The sequence below is a fragment of the Clarias gariepinus genome, chromosome 19 (genome assembly GCF_024256425.1).
Source record: "Clarias gariepinus isolate MV-2021 ecotype Netherlands chromosome 19, CGAR_prim_01v2, whole genome shotgun sequence".
NCBI classification, from domain to species: Eukaryota; Metazoa; Chordata; class Actinopteri; order Siluriformes; family Clariidae; genus Clarias; species Clarias gariepinus.
This window is the reverse complement of record NC_071118.1, coordinates 11699686-11719028: the sequence shown is the minus strand read 5'-3', so window position 1 is coordinate 11719028 and position 19343 is coordinate 11699686. Positions and strand designations below refer to the sequence as shown.

Sequence of the window (19343 nt, the reverse complement as noted above, 5' to 3'; positions counted from 1 at the left end):
GATTTGAGCTGCATTGGCTTTTCTGTAGGATCGGAGTGGACGGGCTGGTCGTTGGACCCTGTGGGCATGAGTGAGCCTTAGGGGCTCCTGTAACAAGTTGCTGGTGTATAGTTGGTAATCAGTGATGTTCTGTTCACCTGGCATTGGTGTTCTTGTTATGGCTGATTAGTGTATAAATCTAACATCAACTTCAGAGACAAAACCTTCAGTTGCTACCTAATATACAGTATATCCCACCCACTTCCAGGAGCCATTGAGCCTGTTAATTTGATCAATGTATTTATTTATTAATTTTTCAGAGAATACCATGTGGTGCAGCAGTGTCCAATGGCATTTCAATCAGCTCATGAACAATTACTGTATCAATCCGCAAATAAATACAGAGCTGCATACTCTATGATTACGATTCAATTATTTGTCACATGTACCTTACAGCACAATTCAATGATTTTTGTCACATATCCCAGTTGGGAAGCTGGGGTTAGTCAGGACACAGCCCCCCTGATCAGGAAAGGTTACAGTGAAAGCCTGGCAGTGCTGGGGCTTGAACCTCCTAACTTCTGATCAGTGATCCTGCGCCTTAACAGTTAACAGTTTTTCACTCAGCTGCGGGACTTACAGATAGATAGATATTGTGTGTAGCATAGTCTGTATATTGTATTGTGGTTGTTTTCTTTTTACAGTTTTATTCAGATTTTATTTAGATTTATTCTATTTTATTTACTTTTATTTAATATTGTTTTTGTGTCTCTGTGTCTTTGTGTGTTATGGCAGTCATCACATAAGCAATTTCCTGCGGGATCAATAAAGTTTTCTGATTCTGATTCTGATTAACCTTTTCAGCCCTAACAGCTCTGTTACTGGTTAGGTGAATTACTAGTCAAATATAAAAAGGTCTGGATTAATTTAGAATAATTAACATTATTTAGTATTTATTCATTGTTATTTGCCGCAGGCTTGATCTTGGGTTAAATACACTATTTCTAAGGCCCAAGTTTGTTGAAGAAAAGAACTATGCCAACAGAATGATGAACCCTGAGAGAAAGTATTTTTTAATATATGATGATGGTCCCAAGGAGCTTGATTAAATAGAATACAGATAAGATAGCGTAACAAATTATTAATCTCAGGTGGGAAATTTCATTGTTATTGTACAGGACAGGAGCAGAAAAAGAGTATAAAAATAAGTAAAAGTGAAAGTAACAATACACATTTACAACTGTGAAATATGCAAATACACATAACTGCAGCACACATATACATGAACTCACATATACCTACATATATGTACAGTATATAGATAGATAGATAGACAGATTGATTGATTGATTGATTAATTGATTGATTGATTGATTGGTTGGTTGGTTGGTTGATTTGGGACAGACTATAATCACAAACAGTTGTACCATGTGTAGAAATGTCAATGTGTAGCATTAAACCAAGCAAAACTCCTAAAGGATGATGTTCAACCTTTAAGAAATAGTGCAAGGGAAAAAAATCAACTTGCCTTGAAGTTATACCAGTGGTTAGTTATACAAGCTGCCAAAAGTCCTACCAGTGACCAGGTAGGGAATATTAATCAGAGAGGCAATCAAAAGGCCAAGGAAGATGCATAGCTCCAGTTGGAGGAACCTGACACATAGGATCACATCCTTGACACACACATTAAAACATTACCATAAAAATTATACAGTCAGTTATAAAAAGAAAATAGTGGAAGGATATAAATCACTGCCCAAAAAATTAATCTTAAACACTATCTCGTAAAATTTATGCACTTCTATTGCGAGAGCTCAATAAACCAAATATGCAATTACAAAAAAAAAAATCTTTTTTTTTTTAGAAATTATTTCAAGGTATAAATCATCTTGTTTTACATTATTTTTTGTTTGTTTAAAGAATTTATTAACTTCAGAAAGGAAAGCATTACGTGGTAAAAAAAAAAAGAAAAATACTTTATACAGTATCTGTATTATATTAATTTCATAGTAGAAAATACTGTTATTGTACATGTGCACATATTTAAAATACTTTCAGTTGCTAGGATATATATTTTTTATATATAATATGAAATAAAATATATCACCCTGTTTTTTTATTTTATTTATTTTTTTACCTGCAGAGTGTATGGTTGCTATGAAGCTCTGGATGGCGGAAACACAGCTGATGCTTTAGTGGATTTTACCGGCGGGGTCTCAGAGCCGGTGGACCTGCTGGAAGGACTGTATGCTCAGGATGAGGCAGCCAGACACCAGCTGTTCGAGAGAGTGCTAAAGGTCCACAATCGGGATGGATTAATCAGCTGCTCCATCAGGGTGTGTGGAGACATACTTATTTACTGATTCACTTTCTGCTGCACGACCTATTCTTTTATGTTCATACTAGTTAAAGACGCACATCTGTTTCATCTCTTGTTCTTCTGTTTTTGACTCCTGACTTTTAGATTCGAAGCAGAGACTTGAGTCGTTTCACACAGTTTTGTTTTTAGCAAAGATCTCACACTCTGTGTTTAGATGTGTCAAGATGCATCATGATTGCTGACGCTCATAATTACACACCTTTTCTATTTGATAGCAGCGGCTCATGACCACAGCTCATGGCATTTCAGTGAGGAAAGACAGCATTAGTAATCCTACCCACTGCATGCCCTTATTAACCATGGTTCCAGCACATTTACATCTTAAAAACAATCAAAAGCCCTGAACACAGTCTTCTTGTCATTCTCTTTGAAGTCACATTTCTGAAGTATGGACATTAGCCACGCTATAATTCCCTTTTCTTTTTCTAGTGTCTGTAAAGATTCTCAGTCATCCAGGTGAGGTTATCTGAAAGTTACATCACGTTACTGGACTTTATTTTTGTAAGGTCGTAACATCTTCAGTTTGAGTGAAGTTGGTAAGATTTGTATTTTTCAGTGTCAGGGATCTTCCCCTGCGTGAAAAGTCTTGTTAGGTGAACAGTGGAGAAGGTGAGAGTAGGAGGGAGAGTTGTTAGAGAATAGGGGAGAGAGACTCGTTAGGAAGATCAGTAATAGAGAGAGATTAGGGAGAGTCATTAAGGTGTAATGACCAGAGAGAAGTGGGAATCCTCAGGTGTAGCTTTCCTGATGACCTGTGAAGAGGTCTTGATCTTCCTGGGGATGGATGAAAGGAGGACATCATCCATGCCCTTTCATGCTCTTCCTATCCTAGTTTTTTGATATGCTCTATCTCATCAGAGCTGGAAAGAGTAATAAAAATTTGTACTCAAGTAAAAGTACTGTTACTTCAGTAAAATTTTACTAAAGTACACGCAAAAGTTACCATGATAAAAATCTACTCAAGTAAAAGTAAAAAGTAGCTCATTAAAAATAACTCTAATAAGTAAAATAAGATGGGTGAGATGGGGGATTGTAGTGCAGTTCAAAAAAGACAAGCAGATATAAACCTTAAAATAGTTGTTTTTAATTGAGTGGAACAATTTTGCATAATAAAGCTGTTGCCTTTTTTGTGCTTGAAATCAAAGTGGTCGCTTAAATATGGCCAGGGATTTGCTTCATAAGAATTTGACGGCATTTCGCCTCCAGCTGGGTCTGCAACATTGGCATCTGTTTTGTCTGTCTCCATCGTTCTTGTAAATTTAGCGCGTTTGTTTTCCCCGCCCATCAATCAATCAGTGCAGTGGTTTTTTTGGGTGCACTTTTTTTCTTCCTCGTTGCATTATTTTTTTATTTTTTTATTTTTTTTATTTTTTTATTTTTTACTCAGTAGCGAATATGATTTAAAATGTAGTGAAGTTCAATACTTAAAACAAAATTGTGAGTGAGCCCACTCCCTTGGATGAGGAGCAACCCCACACATGAATGGTCTCAGGATGCTTTACTGTTGGCATGACACAGGACTGATGGTAGCGCTCACCTTTTCTTCTCCGGACAAGACTTCATCGGAGAATATGACCTTGCCCCAGTCCTCAGCAGTCCATTTACCATACTTTCTGCAGAAGATCAATCTGTCCCTGATGTTTTTTTGGAGAGAAGTGGCCTTGTTGCTGCCCTTCTTGACACGAGGCCGTCTTCCAAAAGTCTTCGTCTCACTGTGTGTGCAGATGCGCTCACACCTGCCTGCTGCCATTCCTGATCAAACTCTGCGCTGGTGGCACTCCGATCCCGCAGCTGAATCCTCTTTAGGAGACGATCCTGGCGCTTGCTGGACTTTCTTGGACGCCCTGAAGCCTTCTTAACAAGAATTGAATCTCTTTCCTTAAAGTTCTTGATGATCCTATAAATTGTTGATTTAGGTGCAATCTTAGTAGCCACAATATCTTTGCCTGTGAAGCCATTTTTATGCAACGCAATGATGGCTGCACGCGTTTCTTTGCAGGTCACTAGGTTAACAATGGAAGAACAATGATTTCAAGCATCACCCTCCTTTTAACATGTCAAGTCTGCCATTCTAACCCAATCAGCCTGACATAATGATCTCCAGCCTTGTGCTCGTCAACATTCTCACCTGAGTTAACAAGACGATTACTGAAATGATCTCAGCAGGTCCTTTTTTTGGGATTAAGATAATTTTCATGGCAAAGAAGGACTATGCAATTCATCTGATCACTCTTCATAACATTCTGGAGTATATACAAATTGCTATTATAAAAACTTAAAAAGCAACTTTTCCAATTTCCAATATTTATGTAATCCTCAAAACTTTTGGCCACGACTGTACATAAAAAAACTACCGGTAACGGGAGTAAATGTAATTTGTTGCTTTTCACCTCTATGTCTTAGGAAAGATGCAATCTTCTAATATCTCATTGGAGATGGTCTGATCCAGTCATCTATGGTTAATTTGCCCATAGTCAGTGTCACTTAGGTCCTTACACTTCTCCATGTTTCCCGCTTCCACCATGTCAACTTTAAGATTAACATTAACTTGCTGCCTAATATATCCCACACCTCGACAAGTGTCATTGTGATGAGAGAAAAAAAATCTGTGTTATTTATTCACTTCACTTGTCAGAGGTTTTAATGGCATGGCTGATTAGTGTGTACTGTATATGGTAAGGCTCCACCTGACACCTTCTATAGATTAACCAGCATTAGTTTCAATAAAAAATCCATAATTCCTCTACACCGGCTGAAGAACTAGTGCATTAAATTCAACATTTTCTAGATTCTTAAATTAAAGTTATAAGACATACCCTTGTTTTCAGTTGTAAAGAATTTTTAGTAGAAGCATCTGATATTGAAATGAAATATACTGTAAGTAAGAATCATGAGCCATCAGAGATCAACATGACAATAATCTACATTCCTCTGGGTGCTGCCTGTAATAAACTTGTTGTTTTTTAAAAGATGATTTTTTTTCAGACTTTCATTTTCTTGTAAATGAGCCCAATCCCAGACTTTTGCAATTCTTTATGTGCTGCGTGACATTTTTATCAACAATCTTTCTCTCTCTCTCTCTGTCAGTGCAGCATCAGTGACGTGACTTTTATACGTGCTTAGAGCTGAGACCGTTGTGGCTACACTGGCATATCAAATCAAACACACGCAAATCCCTCAGGTTTACTGAGAACCCGGCTTTGAATTAGCAAATTCAGAGAAATCCTTTTGTACGTCCAAACAGATGTGGATGGAACGACGGAACAAAGAAACCAAGACACATTTAGGAATTAACTCGATCTGGATCTTAGGACAGAGTTAAGGCTAATCGAGTTCTAGCACAGCTTCAAGGATTGGGCTTGGTTTATTGCTTTTTTTTTCTTTCTTTTTGTCCAGAAGACAATTTAATTTGAAGAATGTAACACCAGGCCCTTTAGCGTGTCTGGCTGTGCTTGTTTCAGACACAGCCTAATTGCTTTTTTTCATTTTACTATGCTGCCTTTGCTCTGAGGCAATCTAAAAATGTTTCTGTCGGCAAATGATGGGTGTAACAGGGAGTTTGAAAGACTCATCATATGCTGAGAGCCTTATTTTCTCCTACTGTACATCAAGCAGTGTGTTCACTAAAACATTCAAGCTTGTTACTGTCTGATTTACACCAATTGATTCGTCATGTAAACTTAAAATTAAAATGAAACTCACTCTCACTCATCCTCTATATTGCTTATACTGTACAGGGTGACACACACTTACTTACTCACTCACACACTATGGTCAATTTGGAAACGCCTGTTAGCCTAATCTGCATGTCTTTTGACTATGGGCTAACCTGGAGGAACCGGCACAAGCACAAGCACGGAGGCGGACATGCAAACATAGACCTGCGGCGGCACTCCAACTCTCGCCCCTGGAGGTGTGAGACCACAGTGCTAATCACTATGCCACCATGCAGCCCAAATTTCATTATACTGCTGTCTTTTACACAGCCATAACGCTGTTGGGAAGCTACCCTCTGGCCCGGTTTGCTATTTTCTGCCTTATGGAACACATGGTATATTTGGCACTGAATCTGTTTAGGTACCTCTTTTCCCATTTTCTCTCAGGCAACCACAGTGGAGGACATGGAGGCTCGGCTGGACTGCGGTCTGGTCAAAGGTCATGCTTACGCAGTCACCGACGTTCGGAAAGTGCGCTTGGGGCATGGCTTGTTGGCGTTTTTTAAATCTGAGAAGTTGCACATGATTCGAATGAGGAACCCCTGGGGCGAGAAGGAATGGAGCGGGCCATGGAGCGACAGGTGAGAGCGCCCCTTGGTGGACTGGAGATCTACAATATTGGAGAGTTTGGATTTTTATTTGTTCAGTGAAGCTGAATTTAGTGCTATTATGTCTAAAGAAATCCAACAAAAAAAGTTTCAGTTTCAGAAAAGTTTGATAAAAATATCATCAGTGTGTGAGCCCTGCTCCAAAACTCATCTTAAATTCACTGTAGAGCCAGGTGTGGTGTGTATGTGTACTCATAAGGTAGACAAAAATTCAGCAGGCTCCATGCCTCTTTATTTTTAACTTTCTAAAACACAATATGATCACACAATATGATATCATTACATTTAGGTGCTGATTCGATTAATATCTGTAGAATTGATTGTATTAGTGTCATGATTTTATTATCTAATATGATTATTTATTTATCGGATATAAATTATTATTATTATTATTAGATTTTGTTACTATTCTAAACAAACTTAGCAAATAATCTGCTTGTTGTATATAGGATATTGTCCTGCCTGCCAGTGTGTAAACGTATAGAGCTCACCACCTGTAGGATTATAGTGGACACATAATGCAAAAAAATGAATACATAACCCTAAACACCCCCCTCCCCCCATTGCGACAGCTGCATATACAGTATGCTCATTGCAATAGTGCAAAATGAACCAAAATTGCTAATTACCTTGAATGTATCTTTAATACCTCAAGCTCGCTTTGAAGAATGTTTTTATTTATGCAAACTTATTTTTTTGCATGAGCAAAAATGTCGCTCATTGATGATGTAAGCCTAAGTGATTTTCTTTCATCGCACTTCTTCTGTTGCTAGAGAATCTTTGTTGTATATTTTAGATACACACCTTCTGTTTGAGATTTTATCAGGATCTCAGGCAGCGTGACAAGTAATAATCTGCTAACTCATACGGTGTAAAACTAGCTGGTGTTTAATGTCCCAGGAAGCCAGCATGTTTAAAAGGTAATTTCAGTGTAGTTTAAAAGACTACAGTATAGTCATGCTCTGTTATTAATCAAAGCACAAAACTTTGCTTCTGAAAGTAATCTCATCAAGTACACGCGCAGACTATAGAAAATCGTGTCTCACTCCCTTCCCTAAGACTGTTCCGGTCTAAATAACACACAGCCAAAGTGACTATTCTTATCACTCGCTGGTGTGAAATTGAGACATCAAGGCAGACGGGGGTGGGTGGGGAGGGGGGTTACCTGCAGGCGAAAGGGGGAAAAGTTCAAGGCGTGTTTAGATATTCATATTATCCATTTATGACAGACGGCTTGTTTTATGACAGCCTTAATGTCTCAGCTGGGTGTGAAATGGAAACGTAATTACAATTGGTGGGAAATCTTTCTTGCGTGTTCAGCCTGAGGTCAGCAACAGCTCGGCTTTGGTTATATGGGCCTCTAAATTATTTACCATGCAGCCAGAAAGATGTTATTGAGGTGAAACAGTCGTTCTTCATATTTTATCACAGATGAAATATTAATTAAGCCTTGTGTGGTGTTCACATTTTTATTACACACCCAGTCTTCTTGGTTCTGGTAGACTCGCTACATTATTTGAATTGTGCAACCATAGAATCTGAATACAATATTAAAGTGTACAGAAATATACAAGCAATCTTTGCTTAAAGTCATTTACAAGTAGTATAAACATAAGATGTGGTTGCTATTTACCTTAATGGCTTTCAAATGCCTTTGTTAATTCATTTCTTGTAAACTCTCTAAATAAAGACTTTGGTTGGTACAAATCTTTAACTTGAGTAAATACAGATTAAACAAGGTTTCTGTCAGTTATGTGCCACAACAGGTTAGTGTTATAGAGTAGGTGGCATAGTGGTAGGCACTGTGGCTTCACACCTCCATGGTCGAAGGTTTGATTACTGCCTCAGGTCTACTTAAGATCATTCTGGTTAAAGTCTACATTTACCTACAAAGCATGTGCACTGTGTCCTATGGGTATTGGTGGCTCGGTGGTAGGTGTTTTGCTCCCCATGCGAAAGGACAGAGTTCGATTCCCTCCAATGCCCAAACCCCGACCACTGGATGCAGTGCTGCTCCCATGCCCGGATAAAATGGGAGGGTTGCGTCAGGAAGGGCATTCGGCGTAAAACCTTGTGCCAAGCTTGTATTGACTGGATGGTCCACTGTGGTGACCCCTTGTTGGGAGCAGCTGAAAGACTAACAACAACATATTTGCACCGTGTCCTCACACTAGACAACTTGTGAAATAGCTATTCATGCTGGTCTCACTTTCATCCTCATCATCCATTCGTAGAGTCTCATTCCTAGGATGAGGAGATCATTTAATTTCAGTATTTTAGACACCAATCTTTCTTTCTCTCTAGTATGATGTCGATAAGCAAATGCTTATTTGTAGCTGTCCACTTAATGTCCTGATGTGTTTTTTTTTACTTGGGTTTGCTTTCCAGCCAATGGCCCCCTTAATACTGTTCTCAAGCCCAAATAAAAATAAGAGAGTTGTGTCAGTAAGGGCATCCAGCATAAAACCTGTGCCAAATCAAATGTGTGGATATGCTGTGACTTTTCTTTTAACGGGAGAAGCCGAAAGAACAACATGTCCGATGTTGAGTATGTCCAGTTATGTCCAACATCTTTGTATGCAAGACGTTTTTTTTTTTCAAGCATTGTGTGTATGACTGGAAAATGCCGTCATATTATTCCGATGTACAAGCACACATGGCTTATAGGGCTGGCTCTGAATCTGATCTTCAAATTTACCGTCAGAAACTGAATTGATTGAAACAGGATCATCATATCCAGATAGTCCTACAGTACCTCGTCCAACAGTGGACCTTCTTCTACTTTTGCTTCAAACTTTTCTTAAATGTTTCCATAGATTGCTAAAGTGAGTTTATTTTTGAACTGTTTACTGATCATGGTGAGATGTATGATATATGATGAGTGTGGTGTATGTTGTAGCTCGGAGGAATGGAATAAGGTGAGCAAGAGCGAGAGGGAAAAGCTGGGCGTCACGGTGCAGGATGACGGAGAGTTCTGGTAAGAGACTGTTTTTTAATCCCCTGTTTTAGACTCAACACTATATTCTGTCCTGATACTACTATCACCATACTGATACATCACCATGAGTGTTTAATTCAACAGCGACTACATTGCTACAGGTTGTGTCTTAAACGTGTTAGGCATCACTAGGTTCTAGGTTTAATTTAAATAAACATTTCATCCAAAAAAGAGATCTACCCACCCTGTTCAGCATGCAGGCACATACAGGCAGACATTCGGGTAAGACTAAGATCAGGTATGTTTGTTGTCTGATATAGGCTATAATCTATATATATAAGGCTAAATCTACCCAAAGTACCTAAATCTCAACCAAAATCTATTCCATATTTACATCTCAGTGTACTCGCTTCTGCTGATATTGTGATGGTCTGTAATCAGATTTTGTAAATTTGTACTTAAGAGCTACTGCTGTAATCATTAAGACAATCATGTGCTTTACCTACCGTATTCCTACAGTATACTGAACATAATTTTTACACATTACACAAGAAATGTTTAATTTTATACACTGCCTGGCCCAAGCATATCATGCGCTTTTCTTATTATGTTAAGGCGCCATCACTCTGGAATAGGATCAGTCTGAACTCTGAATCATACCACATGACCTTTTTCCCGTCTTTATGCTTCCTAGCATAAAGTCCCATCTTTATGCTTCCTAGCAAATTAAAGCCTTTCCGGATTAGTCTCACTAACAAGTGGTTTTCCTATATTCCAATTGTTATAGTCCTATTCTGTTCTCATCACAATCTGTGCTCTTACTTTCACTATTAAACAAAGCTATGGTTTTTACAGCCGTGCAACTTCATCTCCATTCATGTTTCCTTTCTCACAGCATTTCTTCCACAAAGTTGATGGCTCAGCCCTATCCTTCCAGGTTTTGATGATGTGTTGAAGGGTTCTTAACAAGTAATTTCACATCACCTTTATTGTTATCTTTGCTTGATGCAACCCAATAATTTGACCCTTCTGAAATGGTGACTTTTTGGCCCAGCAGTGTAGTTCAAAATTAGGTGACATAGTGGTAAGCGCAGTTTCTTTAGATCACCACGGTCGAAGGTTCGATTTCTGCCTTAGGTCTGCTAGGTGGTACTCAACATCTGGATATATTCTCCATTTTGATTTAGGAGGCACAAAATGACTTGGAGCAACGTTATTTTGGTTGTCCAATATGGCTGCTATCGCAACGTTTCAATATTTAGCTATGTGCCTGCATGTGTGACATGGGGGATAAGGGTTGAGTAAGAAACTTTGAACGGTTGTTGGTATCAGGTAACAAACCCAAATTTGTAAGAGGTTTCTTTTTGGGTGAAATTTGTTTGAAGTAGCTACTCTTATAATAGCTGTTCACAAACTAAGGAATACATCTTCATGAAGAAACCAGATTGGATACATTAGTGACAAAGCTACCTGCTTATTGTAACACACTCAGGATGAACTTTGAGGATTTCTCTCACTACTTTACTGACCTCATCCTGTGTCGGCTCATCAACACGTCCTACCTGAGCATCCATAAAACCTGGGAGGAGGAGGTGATGAGAGGATCATGGATTTACCGAGACGACCCTCTGCGAAACCGCTCAGGGGGCTGCATTAATCACAAAGCCACTTTTCTGCAGAATCCTCAGGTCTGTGCCACTATATTTAGTAAAATAAGCAGATTTTTGCTCACTGTGCTATAAGCAATGTCAATGTACACTGTCTATAACCTGGAACTAAAACAACTTAACTGGGATGTAACTGAACTCTACCAAAAAGAATTAGTAATATTGCAACTGTGAAAATTCATTTTTGTTTTGCAAAATCATTTACAAATAGTACACTTACAAGTAGTGGTTGCATAAGTATTGAACTCTTTGGTGTGAAAAGGATGAATATGTTTCTATCAATGTCATAGAATTAGTAATAGAGTCGTCCTGCATGCATTTAGAGTGTAAATATGATGACATGTTTGTTTCTGAAAGGCTCAAGAGTTTGTAGAGAATCATACCAAGAGAAATAAGAATTATTTAGCCCATGGAGCTATTAAAACAAAAGTTTGCTTATAAAATATGCCCAAATGTCCAACATCCCACAGAGCACTATTAAACCCATGAAGGAACATCCATGGTTTTGTAGGTCCTGTGCATACTTTCACTGATCTTGCTTCAAGTAATGTATAAATTTGTATTGATTATAACTTGTTAGACATTTCAAGTCGCTGTAAACTATCTGCTCCTCTCCGTAGTACGTGTTTGACGTGAGGAAGGTCGAGGACGAGGTCTTGATCTGCCTGCAGCAGAAGGATAAAAGAGCGACTCCCAAAGAAGGCAAAGGAGAAAACTTGGCTATCGGCTTCGACATCCATCGGGTTCGAAAATATAAATAGTGTAGAGATAATAGTATAGCATAAGACAGTACAGATTCCAACCTACTTTAGTGAGATTTTGTAGTAGCATGGTGTGGGAATTCTTTTAATTGTATTTGAACAGCTGTCATAGTAATAGAGCTATGTGATTTAATCTATTATGCAGTGTCGTTGATCTTTCGTTGCTCGATTCAATTAATTGTCAGTTTTCGATTTACACTCAACTTTTTGACATGTTCCTTATATATATATATATATATATATATATATATATATACAGGGGTTGGACAATGAAACTGAAACACTGGCCAATTTAGTGTTTGAGGTTTTAATTGCTAAATTTGACCAGCCTGGTGGCCAATCTTCATTGATTGCACATTCCACCAGTAAGAGCAGAGTGTGAAGGTTTAAATAGCAGACTAATAGCATTATGGTTGACATATCAGAGTTTAAAAGAGGACAAGTTGTTGGTGCACATCTCACTGGTGCATCTGTGACCAAGACATCAAGTATCTGTGACGTATTAAGAGCCACGGTATCCAGGGTAATGTTGGCATTCCACCAAGAAGGACGAACTACATTCAACAGGAGTAACTGTGGACGCAAGAGGAAGCTGTCTGAAAGAGATGTCTGGGTGCTAACCCTAGTTGTATCCAAAAAACATAAAACCACAGCTTCCCAACTCACTGCAAAATTTAATGTGCACCTCAACTGTCCTGTTTCCACCAAAACTGTTCATCAGAAGCTCCACAGGGTCAGTGTACATGGCCGGGCTGCTATAGCCAAACCTTTGGTCACTTGGGCCAATGCCAAACGTTGGTTTCAATGGTGCCAGCAACGAAAATCTTGGCCTGTGGACAATGTGAAACATGTATTGTTCTCTGATGAGTCTTTCCCACTTCTGGGAGAGTTACGGTGTGGAGAAGCCCCAAAGAAGCGTACCACCCAGACTGTTGTATGCCCAGAGTGAAGCATGAGGGTGGATCATTGATGATTTGGGCTGTCATATCATGGCATTCCCTAGGCCCAGTACTTGTGCTAGATGGGCGCGTCATTGCCAAGGACTACTGAACCTTTCTGGAGGACTATGTGCATGCAGTAGTTCAAACATTATCCTTAAGACGGTGAAGTGTATCAGGATGATAATGCACCAATACACACAGCAAGACTGGTGACAGTGGTTTGATGAACATAAAAGTCAAACCATATCTAAATATTATTAAGTCTCTTTTTTTCTCCCTAATTTTAATGGTATCCAATTTCTCCCAGTCACTAGGGGTTGGTTACAGCATCACCCGGGAATCAAACCAGCGATCTCCAGATGATAGGGTGAACACTTTACCACTGCACCACTCAGAGGGCCTATTATTGAGCCACTTTGGGGTGTTTTAGAGCAGCAATTCAGGAAGCATTTTTCTCCACCAGCATCACATAGTGACATGGCCACTATTCTTCAAGAAGAATGACTCAAAATCCCTCCGGCCACTGTGCAGGACTTGTATCTGTCATTCCCAAGGATGCCCTACATCATACTAATGAATTATTGTGGTGTATAACCTGGCATTTTAGTTTCATTGTCCAATTCCTGTATAGCTCAGTCTCCGCGGAAAATTTTATAGGATACGCTTCTTTTTATACTTTTAAGTTTGGGGCGGGTGGTGCAATACAGCTATTTACTGGACTGGAGTATGGCAAAGAAGATCAGCAAGAAAAAGAATGACATGCAGTGCTGTATACAAATCCTGTATACAAATACTTGACTTAAAGTAGTGATACAATAGGTAAAATTATTGCTCAAGTAAAAGTAGAAGTCCTCTATTTACATTTCTACTTAAGTGAAGGAACAATTGTACTCAGCTTCAAAGGTAATAAAGTGTCAAATATTCTGGGCTATATTATCTCAAAGTAGCCTTTGTCACAGTAAATGGTATCTCTCTCTCTCTTTTGCTGTCTACAATCGACAGTCTACCTTTGATTCACAACTCTACCTATTAGCTTCATCAATTTTGTAGCAAAGCCCTGCAGACGCATTGTATTCTTACACCATGCATATCTTATCATTTGGATGGAAGGATAATTGACTCAGAGTTACTGGCTGCTGGCAAGACAGCTCTCAGGCTGAATCATTTGGAAAAAACAAGTGAAAAAAATTCCATGGATTGTAAGATTTAGCAGTCCTAGCGAGGTAGATGTTTTAGTGCTTATTCACAAGAACTAGTATAATTAGATTTGACATAAAGAATAAGGTTTTTAAGATTTAATGATGTCATAATCACAGTTCAGCCCTCACCTGTTCTTATAAAACCTTCTTCCCACAAGGTGGAACTAAACAGAAAGTACCGCATGCACACTGCCCAGCAAAAGGTCGCAGGTTCCATCTACATCAACTCTCGCTGCGTCTTTCTGAGGAAGGAACTGAAAGAGGGCCGCTATGTCATCATCCCTACCACCTTCGACCCAGGCCAGCAGGGAGACTTCTTGCTCCGGGTATTCACAGATGTGCCTTCAGACTGCAAGTAAATCTAAGTGCTATAACTTCCTTGTTTATTTAGCTTTTATTACTCATTACATCCTTAAATGTTTGTATGAAATATCAAATCCATCATTTTATAGCTTTGCAGTTTAATGCTCAGGTTATTGTTATCTTCTGGTTTGGAACAGAGAGTTGACTCTGGATGAGCCTCCTCAGACGTGCTGGACAGGGATGTGTGGATATCCTCAACTGGTCACTCAGGTGCACGTGCTGAGTGCTGAGGGGCTGCAGGGTCAAGACTCTAATGGAGGTAAACCTGCAAACACAGCAGAAGCCCATATCCTATAGGTTATAGATGATCATCTCGATCGACACACCACTGTGGTTATGTAGCACAATGCTACAAAAATGTAGTGAGGTATAAAGTACAGATATTTGCTATCGGATGTAGTGGAGTAAAAGTAAAAAGTATCTTGCAATAAAACTACTCAAGTTAAGTAGAGAGAGATAAAATATGTACTTAAATACAGCAACAAAGAAAACAAACTTAGATGCAAACATAGAAATTAATTAATTAATAATTCATTATTAAAAACATAATTAAAAAAAATAGTTGTGGAGATGAATATGCATAAATAATACGATTTTTTCAGGTATTTCCAAAAGACATAATTTATCAATCTTTTCGTGGAATTGTTTGCAAATGTTTTGACTTGTCACACTAAAAAAATAAATTCCTTAAAGTTTTAGCTGATTCTCTTTCATAATCATTCATGTATGTATGTATGTATGTATGTAAATTATTAAGAAAGTTCACAGCATAAAATGACTAAATGGTAAAAGATAATCTCCCAAGTGTTCCATGTGTTAAATGTCCCAGTCATGCAGCTCAGCTACTTTAGCACATCGTGTACCACAGACACACCCTAACGCTTCTCCCTTCTGCCTCCTGGGTGTAATTTTCCTTTGTGTTGCTTAGCCCTTGAGTGTTAGATCGCTGCTTTAATTGCTAAATAAATATTGAATCCAAATTGGATATATGCACACAACAGACATGATTGCTAATGTGAAACAGACAGTCCTCTTTAGATGCAGTTAATAAATCAGCTGGCATGTTTTTTTTGGTAAGTCATGCCCTGTTCGTTCTTATTCCCTCATCTGGTCTAGTGTATTCCCCTACCCCCTGCCTCTCCTGAGCTAAAAATCGGCAGGGAGCTCTTTCAGGTACACACCGACCTGCCTGATTCTGCACAAGACACAGGATGACATAAAGAGCAGAGACACTTAATCTTAGTGGCAGGGAGCATAAATTGTTCTCCCACTGGAGAATCACAAACGTGCACACCCAGGGCACCAAAACCATTAATCAGCCCGATACCTCCAATGTGCCGGTTTTTACCAATGCTAGCTGACTTATTCTGCTCTAATGCAGTATGTCTAACATACTGCAGACTAAATCAAGACAGATTTCCAGCACAATCACATTGAGACATAGTAGTGCCTTATGATTTGTCCTTCACTGTAAGCGGACTTCCACTTAACGTTCTTATCTGCTGGTTTAAATGCTAATTTTGGCCAAAAATAGAAACCACTCTGTCCCTATGTCCATTTCCATCAATGCGCAGCCATAGCTTTGGATTTGTTCAGTAACTGTGGTGTTGCATCAGCATGAAAATATGCACGAATTGCTACATGACTGTTTTGTTCCAGGCTCAGATCCGTATGTGATTATCACCTGTGAGGGAGAGAAAGTTCGATCACCTGTGCATAAGGACACCCGATGTCCCAACTTCGACATCAAGGGAGTGTTCTATCGCAAAAAGCCAAAAGAAGGCATTCACATTGAGGTGAGCATTCATACTCTTATGTTTTCCCTGTTCTTATTTCTGTGCTTTCTGTCTTTTTTTTTTTTTTTTTTAAGCAAATGCTAACTGTACACATCCACTTGCAAACGTTGTTGACGCATGGGGCCGGCCTTTTTCTCTCTTTTATAAGATGGTTAGCATTCACCTTATGTATAGCTAAACGATGTCCTTGTCTCAGCTAAAACGTACCGACCTAGTTAGCTCAACAAAGATAGCCCCTTTATGTCACAACAGCTTAATTAATATTGTGAAAGTGGCTACCTCATAAGTTAGCGTGTTTTATAGCTATTTATATTTAACCACAATCTTTTTTAGTTTAATTACCAGAAAGCATGCAGTACTCGAATTGAGCAAGTTAATCTAAGTATTTCCTCTTTTGTAACAGTCATAAATGCTTTGAATTTTTAAAATATTTTTAATTTGGCATAAATTAAACCAAATGTTAAAGAACGCAGTATGCAGTGCCCATTTTAAAAATTAGCTAATGCTAAATTGTAGCTATTTTAAACAAACTAAGACAACAGTGAGGTAGTTACAAAATCTCCTACTTGAGTTCATCAATTTACTTGTGTCGTAAGGAAAATTACACACCAGCTGGAAATTATTAGCTTTGATAGCTGGTAGCTATTTAGACCAAGCTGGATATGTCACTCTCCTAAACTGGTCCTGGAATACTCCCTGTCCTGCACATTTCCAGCTCTAAGACACCCACTTCACTCAGTATGAATTTGTTGATTAATTATCTGAATTAATTGGATAAATGTGTGATCCAATTTAATGTGGGGAAAAATATGTGTTGAACAGAGAGAACTTCAATACCATGTTTGGCGACCTGTGAGGAAAGAGATCAGTCATTGAAGTCTTGATCGTCCTGACATAGCCAAGTACTGAGTGAGATGAGGTTGTTTCTTCATGCACCATGAAAGCTCTTTATTGAAATAAATTGGCTGTGGCACCGCAACCTTGCAAATGGATATGTGCCCTTACACTGGGCTTTCACTTCTGTTTTCTCGATCTACTTTTCTCTTTTGCTTTAACATCTTTCTCTGATTGGTCCATGATGATGCTAGATCTACAATAAGAATGTGATTGTAGACACCTTCCTGGGTCAGGTGACCCTCTTCAGTGACCCGAATGACAGACAAGAGCAGCACATCGTCCACCTAAGAGACAAAGGCAGCCGCCAAGATAACGACCTTCCCGGGATGCTGACCGTTCGCCTGATCACCTGCACCATGTTAACCAACATCTGACACTTTAATGAACATGACCCCACCCCTGAACTTTACCTTCTGTTTCCTTCTTTCTTTTGATGGTCTGCAGTCAATGCATTCCCCATCCCTTACTGAATACCCGTATCATTTTGCAGTGCTCATAGTATTCATAAGGGCTACACATTAGTCGTGCATGAGCAGCTGAGGTCGGTTCGGTATTGGGACTAATTGCGGAGTCTTCGTCAAGCAATCAGCCGCATGGTTTCCGTTGCCAGCTTACCTTGACAAAAATTACTTCTTGCCATCAATCTTGTGCTCCTTCCTGGTGTTTGGATCAGTTTATACTTACATTCCTAACTCACACTGAAGACCACTTATGAAAAAAAAATGAAACAGTTATGGATGCCTTGGCCAGCGCATGACTCACTCGACATGCTTTCTGATTTACAACAAAGTTGACTCGAGTGCCTCTGAATTGTGTGGATTCTTCAAAATCTTTACACTGGATGATCTTTGGATGTGCAGCAGCATGCTTGGTGTAGCTTTGCAACAGTACCAAGAAATAGAGGCTCAGAGTTCAGCCACGACCAACTGCCTCCAGGGACCAAAAGCCCACCCATACTCCATCGCCATAGTAACGCCACTGCCTGAAGACCATGACAGTTTGAACAGCTTATGTATGCCTGTGTGTGCGAGTGTGTGTGCGTGTGCATGTGTGTGCGTATGCTGATCTGAATAAACCCCCTCAAAGGTCATGCATGTGTAAACGAACTACATAAATTCCAGCAGTGTTTTAGAGTGGAGAGCAGTCTTGAGGACACGAACATGTGTATACACGCTTCTCATGTATACTTCACTCGTGAGACTGTGACGTGATGTGACAGACTGCTGGGTCTCTTCAGCTCTTGCCAAACAGCATGTGCCACGACGCGAGTGCTATTAGAACTGTTCTTCCGCTCCACCAGGGGTTGCTCTACTAATGCTCTAGGAACAGCTGATTCTTGAACGTCCTTTCCGATTGCTGATGTGCCCTTTTACTATGAACTGCTACAAAGCTATTTATATACAGTGACTACCGTTACCAGCTTATGTGTTGCTAGAATTTTAGTTGCTTGTGTTATGATGGAAGTGTTTTATCAAAGCATATATTTAAAAAAGTTGGCACTTTTTTCATTATTCGAAATGGGATATTTATTATCACATTTTTTTATGTACGTACATGTTTATGTCCCATGTTGTCTTAACATGTGTATCTTTCTTTAAAGAAAAGATTATTGTTATATTTGCTATATTTACTGTCAGATAATTGGATAATGGAACTGTAGGATATGCTTTTAGTTGCAGTCCCAGACACAAATGATGCGAAGACATCAAAAGTAAAAAGGTGGGGAAACAGGTGTAGTCATACTGTATAGGGTTTTAAATTAGACATGTACATGTAATTTTAAACAGACAGTAACTGTAAAAACTGACCTTTTCTTTTCTTATTTTTCACTCAATGTTAATGATAGCTACCTCACCAACACTTTATCTACTAGCTAGCAAAGTTTCATAATGCTAGCTTAATATTTAATGAGCAGTTAGTAATGTGTAGGGCCTCTGCTGCCCTGAATCCCAGTAGGAACATTTAACTGAGACGTCTTCTACAGAAAATATATAGGAATTATAAATGACTGTTTAAGGAAAAATCGTAGAACTGAGCAAATGTTTTTTCAAGAAAGGCTAATAGCAAAGCCAAAAAAATATCAGCAAAAACTTAAAAC

At 39.0% G+C, this 19343-nt stretch overlaps 1 protein-coding gene across 1 annotated transcript in view; it reads left to right on the top strand.

The window, feature by feature from the left end:
• The window catches only part of capn5b (calpain 5b), a 59706-nt gene extending 41005 nt beyond the window's left edge, over nucleotides 1-18701 (top strand). The window contains exons 5-13 of the mRNA XM_053478694.1: nucleotides 2123-2315; nucleotides 6463-6656; nucleotides 9583-9660; nucleotides 11114-11309; nucleotides 11909-12031; nucleotides 14348-14544; nucleotides 14690-14811; nucleotides 16212-16348; nucleotides 17437-18701. Of these exons, the coding sequence (XP_053334669.1) occupies nucleotides 2123-2315; nucleotides 6463-6656; nucleotides 9583-9660; nucleotides 11114-11309; nucleotides 11909-12031; nucleotides 14348-14544; nucleotides 14690-14811; nucleotides 16212-16348; nucleotides 17437-17619 (1423 nt within the window). The 3' untranslated portion in view covers nucleotides 17620-18701. The remainder of the gene's footprint in view (nucleotides 1-2122; nucleotides 2316-6462; nucleotides 6657-9582; nucleotides 9661-11113; nucleotides 11310-11908; nucleotides 12032-14347; nucleotides 14545-14689; nucleotides 14812-16211; nucleotides 16349-17436) is intronic.
• The last annotated feature ends 642 nt before the right edge of the window (nucleotides 18702-19343 follow it).